The 11,932-nt window shown below is 34.8% G+C and overlaps 1 protein-coding gene across 3 annotated transcripts in view; it reads right to left on the bottom strand.

The window, feature by feature from the left end:
- Positions 1-543: 543 nt before the first annotated feature.
- LOC138703255 (uncharacterized) overlaps positions 544-11,932 on the bottom strand; it is a 60,197-nt gene continuing 48,808 nt past the window's right edge. For all 3 annotated transcript variants that reach the window (XM_069830990.1, XM_069830989.1, XM_069830992.1), the window contains 5 exons: positions 11,039-11,148; positions 10,628-10,763; positions 6,072-6,158; positions 2,045-2,134; positions 544-1,790 (listed from right to left, as the gene is read on the bottom strand). In XM_069830990.1, coding sequence (XP_069687091.1) covers positions 2,072-2,134; positions 6,072-6,158; positions 10,628-10,763; positions 11,039-11,148 — 396 coding nt within the window. In that variant the 3' untranslated portion in view covers positions 544-1,790; positions 2,045-2,071. The remainder of the gene's footprint in view (positions 1,791-2,044; positions 2,135-6,071; positions 6,159-10,627; positions 10,764-11,038; positions 11,149-11,932) is intronic.

Below are 11,932 nucleotides of genomic sequence, written 5' to 3'. Positions count from 1 at the left end.
TGAATTTTGATTTTATTTCAGATTCAAGATGATGCTGCTGACATTCATGGCGTGAGCCAGCAATCTGTAGCACGTATTTGTCACAGAGTTGCTGTTGCCCTCGCCAGAAGATCAAGTGGATATATACAAATGCCTGTAACACCTGCAGAACAGCAAGAAGTGGTGTCCTCCTTCAGGAAAATCTGTGGCTTCCGAAATGTCATTGGTGCTATAGACTGTACACACATTAAAATAAGACAAGTGCCTGGGGAAGCATCCCAGTATTATATAAATAGGAAGGGGTATTACTCTCTCAATATGCATCTCTGCGCATCAGAGATATTGTTGCGCATTGGAGGGGCAGTACCCATGACAATAGGATATTTAGAGAAAGTAGAATCAAGGAGCGACTTGAAGCTGGAGAATTTCGAGGTCGTCTTTTGGAAGACCCTGGCTATGCCTGCACGCCATATTTATTTACACCAGTACTCAATCCAAACACAGAAAAAGAAGAAAATTACAATAGATGTCACGTCCATACAAGAAATGTTGTGGAAAGGTGTTTGGAAACAAAGATTTCGATGCCTGCTAAAGGGGTTTAATAATAATCTTCATCACACCAAAACATGCATTGTTGCTCTTGCAGTATTGCATTATATTGCTGTAGACATGGGGGAAGTTCTGGAATATGACATTGCTCCTATACCAGAGGTCGATCAACTTCCAGCAATGGCTGCAGGCAACTGCAATTTGTATGGTCAAGCTGCTCGGGAAGCTTTTATAAATACTTATTTCTGAAAGTCTAGTATTTCTTCTTAGTCTAGGCTTCGAAACTTTGTACCTGTTCGTCCTCAGTGGGATTCCAAACTCGCTAGTACTGTAATTTCAACCATACTTGCTTATAAAATCCTGTCAATAACTTCATCAGATTTCCAGTATTTCTCTTTTATTTAAAAAAATGCTCTCAACATCTTTGCCACTTTTGTCTGGTATAAATATCAAATAAATGATTACACTATTTGCATTTATTGTTAACTGAGCCATTTTTCAAATCTTTGAAATTTGATTTTTAAATAAATTAATTAAAATTTAATGTTACTAAATTTAAAAAAGAAACACAACTCTCGAAATATACCTATATATTATTGGTAAGAGTGCACTTTACACTGAACCTTATTCCAAACACGTGTTAAAAAAGGGTAAGCTGTTATAATTTCTATTACCTTATAGATTATGATGGTTTAGTAAATACTATTATAGAATAAAGCATGTGACTTTGTGTGCAGGTCAGCAGCTATGTCATAAGGGGGAGCATCCAAGTTAAGATAAAAACACCTGAGAATTAACAAATCATGTGTCCTGTCACACACAGTCAGAAGCGAATTAATGAAAAAGGCAATATATATCTCTAAGGAGCTCTCTATAAAACCACTGGTACTAAGTTTCGAAACCTAATCATTACTTATGTCTCCAAGAAGTTACCATCAGTAATAAACAATTATTCCTATATGCACTGTGTATAATATTTTCTATTCAATAATGTAGGTTACATTTATGTTAGCTAAGGCAAGATTTTTACAATTTTTTTCAGTAAACATTGTTTTTTAATATTTAAAATTTCGTGTTTAATAGAATTAATTTCAGTCTCGTCTTAAAATTCTCATTCTTTCATTGTGTTCATCAATTTTCATTTTCAGTTCTGCATCTAAAATCTCCATTTTCTTCTTGTGTTCTGCTTCTTGCTGTTCTAGCAAGACCTTCGACCTTTCTCCAGCCAGTTTTGCAAATCTTTTCCTGGCATCATCTTCATCCTGTGTAACAAAATGACATATTAGTTTATTATCGCCATTATTGAGTGTAATTAGTTACCACTGCCACCGGGTAATATACCCATTGCAGTGTGAATAAATACATACATACATACATTAATACAGTATTCTACATTGAATTTTTACTTGGTAACATACCCACATTTATCTTACAATGTTTCATGCTAAATAATCTGAGCTATTGGTACAGCGTGTAAAATAAAGCAATAACAAAAAATACATATTTTACAACACACTTTCGATATCTTCCTCTTCCTGCATTTCTAGTCATTCACAACTTTTGGGGTTGCGGGTGCTGATGTCAGGAGGATTTCAACATTTTCATCCTGTTGATAGAAAACAGTGCTTAGCAGTATTCAATAACTTCACATACAGTATTTATATGTAGGTGAATTTCACAAAAGTGTCAAATTTAGAATTTAAGAATATATAAATTTCAACATCCTCTGATTTTATATTTTTGCTTTTGTTTAGATGTTTTTATCACTTAGTGTTACTAACCTTAATAGGTTCTGGTCAAATTCGTTTATATATATGTGAATTTTATGGACTATATTTAAAAATGTACAATAGGTACTTGGTACTGGTACACCTTGAACTTAGTGATAACTGAATGCTCTTAATTTATTATTTTAGGCACCAAGGAATAACATCAATTAGGTTCAGAAAATTCCATTTAGGGAATAATAAAATATTGGACAAAAATAAAATAGGTATACTTTGATGTCTCATCAAACAGCTAAAAATGTTTTCCCGAATTACACATTAAAATTAATCACCATGCCAAAAAAAAAAAAAATACCTGTTAATCTAGCTTTAAATATTTGGGACAGCCAAATGTTATATGACACAGGTCAACTTTCAGTGTGATAAGCTTATTCTGTATGTTGTCAGTCAGATGCTTTACAGCTCGGTAATGATGAAAAGTGAGGTCTTCGAAAATTACATGGAGAAAGTTGTAACAGAGGAATTAATGCATTAATTTATATGTTTTAAATTCACACTTTCGACACTTTTTGGAAAATACCCCCTGTATAATCTTGAATTCATTATTACCAATCGTATATAATTATTTTTAAGGTTGGAGGCAGGTTTTCTCTATATGTAAGCAAACAAACAAACCAATCTCTATAAATGTGTAAATGTGGTAACTTGGAAAGCTATTTTTGGGAACCTTGTGCGAAAACAGTTTGGCACTTTAAACATTCCTCAAATAATGTTTGTGTAGCTTATGTGTATCAATTTTACCAGCTTGAAAACACTTGTAATCAGTGGCGGTCGGTGACTTGAAATATAGGGGGTAGCATATTTTCGGTGACAGTACTTTTATACTGTAAACTTTCATAAAATTGCTCAAGCACTACAACTACGCTAAGTGGTTGTCGAGCACCATGCAGTTTGATTAGTAAATATCTTAATTACTTCACTTTAACAAAATTAGACTTAGGCCTATATGACTCACCAATTTGAAGAGAAAATCCATTCTCCTATCCTTCCTGGATGCAAATTTGTCAATAACTCTTCGACTGAAATCAGGTATTTGCATAATAAGGTCTCGTTCCACAGAAAGCATGGCAAGAGCTAAAAGTCTTTCCTGCGTCATTGTGTTGCGCTGAAATGTTTTTATTCTCTTCAGAGTAGAGAAACTCCGTTCTGCCTCGGATGTAGTCATGGGAATGGTGAGTAGTACTTTCAGGAGTTTTATACTTTCACTAAATGCTTCATTTAAGTTATTCTCATTTATGAAGTCAAACATGGACAATGCACCTGTAATTTTCCTAAATTCTTCTCTTTCGTATATAGCAGTCAATTCGGTACGGAGTTTCTTCATATCCAAAAAGTTATAATTAGTGTATGCTGTTTGTAGATGATTTTCAGGAAAAGCAGTACTATATTCTGAAAATCTATCAGGTAGAAATAGCATAGCTGCTGAAAGATGACCTTTGAATTCAAAACGGCTTTTAGCTTGTTGTACTATGATATCACAGATTTCTTTGGCCTCCTGATTTTTTGTTTTCGAGTTATCTTCAATCCTCCTTTTTTTCACTGTACTCTCCTGCACAAAAGAAACTTCCACATTATCCCGGATGCTAGAAACTACATGCTCAAATGCTTGGATTTGTTTATGGAGATATGATGGCTCGCAAATTCTCTTCTGAACCTGATCGAAAAGAATATCAATATGAGGCATTATTCGATGGAAAAATGACAGCCAGAATACAAAATTTCCATTCCTGAGAATCTCTTGGAAACCACAGGATTGTGAAATGGTAGAAGGGTTTGATATTGTATTTTCATCCTGAATTGCCTTCATACAGTCAATAAGATCATCTCGGTATTCACACTCCTTGATTGAAAGTTCCATCTAGTTGGAACAGATCTTGGTAGTCGTTTTTTCACTACTTCATCTAAAACTGCTGTGCGCTGTGGAGAAGATGAGAAAAATGTACAGAGGCCCTGAAGGTTAGCAAAAAATATTTTCACATTGCGATTCGCTGATGCAGCATTTTGCATGATCAGATTAAGCTGATGTGCATAGCAATGAACATAAGCTGCATCTGGATAAGTTTGTTTGACCAATGCTTGAACACCACGTAATGAGCCACTCATGACTGAAGCACCATCATATGTTTGAGCGATCAGTTTCCTGGGACAAGCTCCTAAATGATGATCAAGCTCGTGTGTTATGCTTTTAGCCAAAGATGGTGCATCATGACCAGTAGGAACAATGAAATCCCTGAATCTCTCAACAGGCTTGTTGTTGTGGATATATCTGTAAATAACTGCCATCTGAAATTTGTTGGAGACATCTGTTGTTTCATCTGCAATAATAGCTAGAAAGTCCGCAGTTTTTATCAGTCGTGAAATCTCTTCGTGACAGACTTCTAGCATAACCGCCAAAAGCTCGTTTTGAATGGTTTTTGACGTCCCCTTGAAAATTGTTGAATTTTCTAGGTGGGTCTTTAGAGAGTTGTCTAGCTCAGCACTGAAATTTATGAGACCACGAAATACGCCTGGATTAGAAGACGAATCCATTTCATTGTGACCTCTCAGTGCTAATTCAAAGGAGCCACAAAATCTAATACAATTGATGATGATGTTTAGCACGTATCTGTTATTGGCTACTTTCTGGTTGTGAAGTTCAATGTTTCTTCTATAGGCACCATCCAACTGAGCAGCAATATTTACATTTCCCATGAGGGCTAAACCAAGGACATTTTTTAAGTGGGTTGACGATGACTCATGTTTCTTAACCCTTTCATTTAAATGATGCACATCAATCATTCCTGTTTTAGTCCAAACTTCTTCGCCACCAAATAACACACACAGAAAACAAAATAGAGCATTCTTGACATCACAGCTGCACAACCAGTCATGTTTTTCGAACATATTAGCATTAAAAATTCTGTTGAAAGTCCTACCTTTCATAGAAATTGTTTGCGAAAGCTTAATAGCAGGTGTTGGTCTACCAAGTCTTTTTATTTCTATTTTCACCTCTAATGACCTAGATGAAAATGGTTGTGAGTGTAAACTACTAATGGAATTCATTTCTGTACACTAGCAATTACTTACTCTCTTATAATTAACACTTTTAACAAGACAAGAGAACTCACACAACACTCGAAGCATAAAACACTGTATTAGCATACTGTATAGCAATACAATCAAGGAGGCAGTGATTTCAAGGCGCGAAGCGATTGTGTATACACGTCATAATCTGTCTGCTAGTGAAAGCCACGCCTCCAGAGTCTCTCCCCGCACCTGCCCCTGTAGCACCCAAAGTCCCTTAGCAGACACAGAGTTAACAAGGCTAGTGCAGACGTACATACAAGTCCTCTATAGATAATAGGGGTATTTCTTATTATGTTTAAAAGAGTATGTAGGCATATTGGTAAGTCATCACTGATTATTATACACATTATTTATTTATAAAAATTTCTGGGGGTAGCGCTAACTTGCTACTCCCTTCTAGAGCCGCCACTGCTTGTAATAATTATTGGATATAATGTTTGTCCATGTGCATAAATATATTTATGATTAGGGTTTAATAAAGTGATATAGCCTATGATCCAGATTTTGTGTATATAAATACTGTTTTCCTAATTTATTTCCGAAATTAAAAAAAAAAAAATATATATATATATATATATATGAAATCAAATTTATTCTAACCAAAACATCCATGCCGGAGTAAATTATTCGTACGGATCAGCTAGTCTTAAGTTTGTATATGTATGATTACTTCAGTAGCAAATAACATACCTCGATTAAAACAACAAAAGTAGACTCAGGCCTGCAAGGAACTTCACAAGACTGCTCTCCTTCAGTTTCAGGAACTTCAGTCATGACCTGTTTCACAAAAATGCTAGTCAGTTTTGGTTCAGAAAGAAAGTATTTGAAATTCAAGAAATATCCACTAATCCACTGAACTTAAGGATTATCCAGCAATTATTAGCCATTCTGTTACGAGCTTCACAGAGAAAAAAACACGGGGACAACAAATAATTAACAATAAACAATGTGGCAGTCACAAAAAATATTGCTGCCTTTAGTGCCATTCTGTTACGACAGTAACTCGATACATATTCGTAATTACATGAAAAATAATTAAATGCCCTTGTACTAAATTAATGAAACAACGAAAGATGATCACAAATGCAGCTTTGGCTAGCATTACATTCACTAAGACATTACTCTGGCGATATCCAAGAATCTGTTGGAATGTATCATTGTTGGCTTTATTCGGGTCAGGACAGCATGATTTTTTCCACTCAATGTGAAAGTGCTAGTTGGCAGAGAGATCATAGCAAACTATTTTGGAGTCATTCCAAAATGTCAATAACTGATGATCTACATTCTAAAGGTTTTAATATGAAACTGTTACCCAAAGGTAGACAGATCGGTAGTGGAATTCTCGCAGGTACATCAAAGAAATTAATCACAAATTTTCAAATCATAAAAGAAATGGATAATCAAGACAAATTAGAACTAATAAAAATTGAAGTATGGAAAAATCAACAACATTTCAAAATCTACAGTGCCTATAACCCACCTAATAATCCCCTTGATCTAACTTTGTTTGATATACAACCTAAAACTATCATAACTGGTGACTTTAACGCCCACTCCCAACTTTGGGGCTACGATATTGTAAACCAACCTGGAAAAATGATCATGGACCTCCTAAATACTACAACCGCAGAACTTGTCTACAGAAAAGAAGATCCCCCTACTTTCATTCATTATTCTGGTTCTGGTACAAATCAAGACTTATTACTAGTAACATCAGATATCCATCACGAAACCAAGAAAAAAATAATTGAAGACCCTGGATCTGGCCATAGAGTCATCATTGCTTCTATCCATCTCCACCAAAACCGAAGAAAAGAACCCTACAATAACAAAACAACATGGAACTAAGAAAGCGAATTGGAAACTATTTACAACAGAACTCGATGAATACCTCAAGCTCAACACACCACTAATGGAAAATACAAACTCAGATAGATTGAACAAATATTTCTGTGAATCTCTCCTTAAAATTGCAAAAAAACACATTCCACGAGGCAAACCAAAAAAATACACCCCATTCTGGACAGAAAACCTGAATTTATTGAAACAAGATAGAGATAAAGCAAGAACCAAAGCAGAACATAGCAAAACACCAGAAGATACTCAAGATTGGAGGAAGAAGACTGCCATTCTTAAAAAAGCAATCAGTTTCAATAAATTTATTGAAAATATTAATTACAGAACCGATAGCGCTAAAACATATAAATTTCTGAAGAATATTTCCAATACACAGGAAAATACTAGCCAACCTATTATTCATAATAACAAAACACTAACAGATAGCAGAGATATAGCAAACGCATTTAATAAACACTACTCAAACACTCACAGATTACATCCCAATATCAAAAAAACTGACAAATTTATCAAAAGAGAATTACACAAAAATAATAAAAACAATATTACTAGTACAAAACCTGAAATATTTCATCAAAATTTTACTTCCAAAGAATTAACTCTAGCTATACAAAATTTAAAAACCAAGAAATCTCCTGGCCCCGACAACATTCATTCCGAATTCTTGAAACATCTGGGGGAAAAAGCCAAGTCTGTACTTTTATCCATTTTCAATGTACCATGGAACACCTCAATTCCTGCAGCTTGGAAAAAAGCAATCATTGTACCAATTCACAAAAAAGGGAAACCTGCTCATGATGTTAATAGTTATCGACCAACAGCACTATTAAGCATGATAGCAAAAACCATGGAGTCCATGATCTCCAACAGATTAACTTGGTATTTAGAATCCCAAAATCTTTTATCACCAAGACAAGCCGGCTTTCGACAACTACACTCTACCAATGAACAAGTCATACGCCTCAGCCAAGAAATAAAAGACAGTTTTAACAAGAAAGAAGATACCTTGGCAATATTTATTGATTTTCAGTTAGCATATGACTCTGTTTGGAGAAATAAATTATTACTAAAACTCCAGAAATTAGGTATCTCTAGCAATATGTTCAGATGGATATCAGAATTCCTTACTCAAAGATTCATTGCCACTAAATTCAATAATTCACCTTCTAGTTACAGACAAACATATCGAGGTCTACCTCAGGGCGCTGTCCTCAGCACAACTTTATTCAATATTTATATAAATGACTTACCCTCCCTATTAGAGGAATCAAACATGAAAACAGCACTATTTGCAGATGATATAGTTTTGTGGACTTCCGGATCTTACAGACATAGAGACAAAATTCAAAATTCTGCTCTTAAAGCTCTAAAACACTTACATGAATGGAATACATCAAATTTGATGACACTCAATTTAAGTAAAAGTAACTACCAAATATTTTCACTCGGTAAAAAAGAAAGAGAATTCAATATCCAATACAATGGCCAGCACCTTCCTAGGACTTATGAATCCAAATATCTTGGAGTTATTTTCGATAGTAAGTTAACATGGAGCAACCATTTGAAATACATTTCTGAAAAAGCTCGTAAAAGATTCTCCCTTCTAAAAAGACTAGCAGGAAAGAAATGGGGATGCTCTAGGAATACTTTGAACACTACATACAAAATGTTTATACAGCCAGTCTGACATACTGTGGAGAAATTCTAATTACTTCACCTTTCATAAACGACATAGAATATGTTCAAAACCAAGCTCTCAGACTCATTACTGGTGGAATCAAAACAACTCCAATAGATTCTATGAGGTTCCTCACTAATATTAACAGTATCAAAATGACAATAGAAGAAAACGCACTGATTCAATATGAAAAACTTATCAGATTACCAGGAAACAATTGGCATTCATAAAGACCTCTCTGTAGATTGAAAACTCAAAAAAGTTTCATATCCATTGTTCAAGAATTAAAACAGAAAATCAATATCCCGAATTTAAAAGAAAACTTACAAATTAAACCAAACCCTTTAACTCTATTAAATATAGAATATAATCTAAATTTAACAGAAGAAATACTGAAATCAGAAGTAAACACTGAAATAATGAAACAATTCTCTTTAGAGACAATTAATATTAGGTACCCTCCACAAAACTGGCTTCATTTATACACCGACGGATCCTTGATCTCCAGAGAACAAGGTGCTGGTGCAGGTGTTACGTGCTGTTTCTTCTCACTTTATAGATCACTTGGATATGGAACAACAAGTTTTGACGGTGAAATCATTGCAATAAGTGAATGTCTCAGGAATCTTCTATGCCACATCAATAAATTAAAAAATGCAGTTATATTGTCAGACTCCAAAGCAGCTATTCTATCAATCGTCTCTAAACACACACCTTCATCTCAAACAGCAGAAATAACTAAAATGCTCTCTCAATTAATATCACTCAATAAAAGAATTGTATTCCAATGGATACCATCCCATTGTGGAATCCTGGGAAACGAGAATGCGGATGCTTTAGAAAAGAAGGGCAGCACTGCTACTTTCAGACCTGTTGCTAAATCTACGTATTACTCTGTGAAGAGATTTATTAAATCTACATACTTAGACTTCAACAAACAAAATTTGATAACACAATCCCAAGGGAAAAAATGGAACTCTCTGCATCAAAATCCACAGTTAATTCCCGATTTACCACGAAAATCGTCTGTAGCTGCATTTAGATTAGCAACAGGCCATGATTGTTTGGCTAAACACCTGCATAGAATTGGAATATATCAGTCCCCTAACTGCCCATTGTGCAACTCAAACCAAGAAATGGATTCGGAACACCTCAAAATCTGTGCTTCACTGGCTGGTCATGATAATATCTTTGAAAAATATTGGAGTGCAAGAGGTCAAATGACTTTATTGTCAAATGCCTGGCATTAGAAAAGAACAACAACATTCTACAATATATAGGCCTACTTAAGAACTGTTGCAGTAAGCATTCGTTGGAGTAAATGATAAACACAAGAATGCCATGTCATAGCACTTTGCAAAATCACTTTGATAACGTAGAATATGAAAGAAACAGTTCTGGTGAGCAACGGTAATATGTTCTTTAACTATTTTACCACAAATTTAATATGACCCATGTAAAATATTATTTTATTCCACTTATATTGCTATTTTGGTCCAGGGAAAATACTAGTCTTTCACAAAACATTCTTCTTTTTACGAGAATTCTCCATGGACCAAAAAATTAAATAACAATTGGTATAAAAATTAGAATTTTACCATGCACCTCACTGGCGTTGTTCAGTTTCATTTTCTGCATTATCCAAGTGATTTTACAAAGTGTTATGATATGGTGTTCCTGTACTTAGTTAATGAAATGAGCTTATACTCACGTTTGTGGGTGGTCCGTTGCTGTCATATTCGTTGAAATCTTCCTGGAATTCAAAAGGTATCAATTCAACGAGTTCCACCACTTCTTTTGATGGACTCGGCAGTTTGGGTCCACCACCAGTCCTGGAAATGGCTTGCCTATGTAAAGATAATGACTTCTTTGCATGTAGTTTCATACAATGCCATTGCTGCTTCACCTCCTGGAGACTTCTCTCCCTCTCATTCAATTCACAAAATATGAAAAGCAATAGAATAAAATCTGTATTTGCCATTCCCTCCGTAATTTTTTCCGACGTAACATTAAAACTGATTTGAGGTTATGTTGGGCACTCCTATTTATAATCAAACCAAGCATTCATGGCATTGTAAAATATAAACTCAGTATTTCCATAGCTTACTAATTTCATGCTTACCTATTATGTATTCTCTGCCACGCTTTATTTTTTTGGTTATTGGTGTTTGTGTCTGTCTGTTTAGACTCCAATATTCCAACTTCTTGTTTAATTAAATCTTTTAGCAATGCCTGAAAATGTATGAATATATTATTATATTTAAACAGATTTTAATTTTAATATTAATATACACAATGACATGTTAAACTATACTTACTTTTTCTATATTTATCCAATTTGGAGATCTTGTTTTCTTAATTTTTTCCATTGTTTTGATGTGTTTTGAGGTTAAATCCACAGCGATCTACCGCGGAAATAGTCAATACTGATGTAATATCGATTGTCACATTTCAGGAATGGAACGAGATTTAGTCGATAGGCAACGAAAAAGAGCTACAACGTAATAAAATGATGACGAAATTATGACGTATACTGCATAACACTGATATAGTAAAACCCCAGTTATACTGCGTTTATTGGTAAGAAAAGTATGCGTGCCTTATGCAAGTCTTGTTCTATGTACAACTGTATCATTGTTTAACACATAAATAAGCAACTTTTATTAGTAAGACTGTGAGTCTACATATGAGCACGTGACGAAGCTAAGACATGGTTAGAGAGGAGAACTAGCAGACAGATCTTCAGTTAACCAGCAATGTGGAGATATCCAGCAGTAACAGTGGATGCAACCAGCCAGAGTGGCATCTACACAGTACGTCCTCAACAGGTGTAGTAGTCAGCTATGGCACTGACAACTACACAACACGGGGAATGCAGAAACCAAGCAAAACTCGAGCAGCTGACAACACATTTCTTGTCTGTGTAAGACAGAGAGTTCGCTGGGATATTTATGTGATAGTTACTTGGCCTATTGGTCAATGTGCAGCAGCGGCCATGGACGGTTGTGTGCACAAT

The sequence above is a fragment of the Periplaneta americana genome, chromosome 7 (assembly GCF_040183065.1).
Source record: "Periplaneta americana isolate PAMFEO1 chromosome 7, P.americana_PAMFEO1_priV1, whole genome shotgun sequence".
Classification (NCBI taxonomy): domain Eukaryota; kingdom Metazoa; phylum Arthropoda; class Insecta; order Blattodea; family Blattidae; genus Periplaneta; species Periplaneta americana.
The sequence above is the reverse complement of the archived record's forward strand: the minus strand, read 5'-3'. Positions and strand labels throughout refer to the sequence as shown.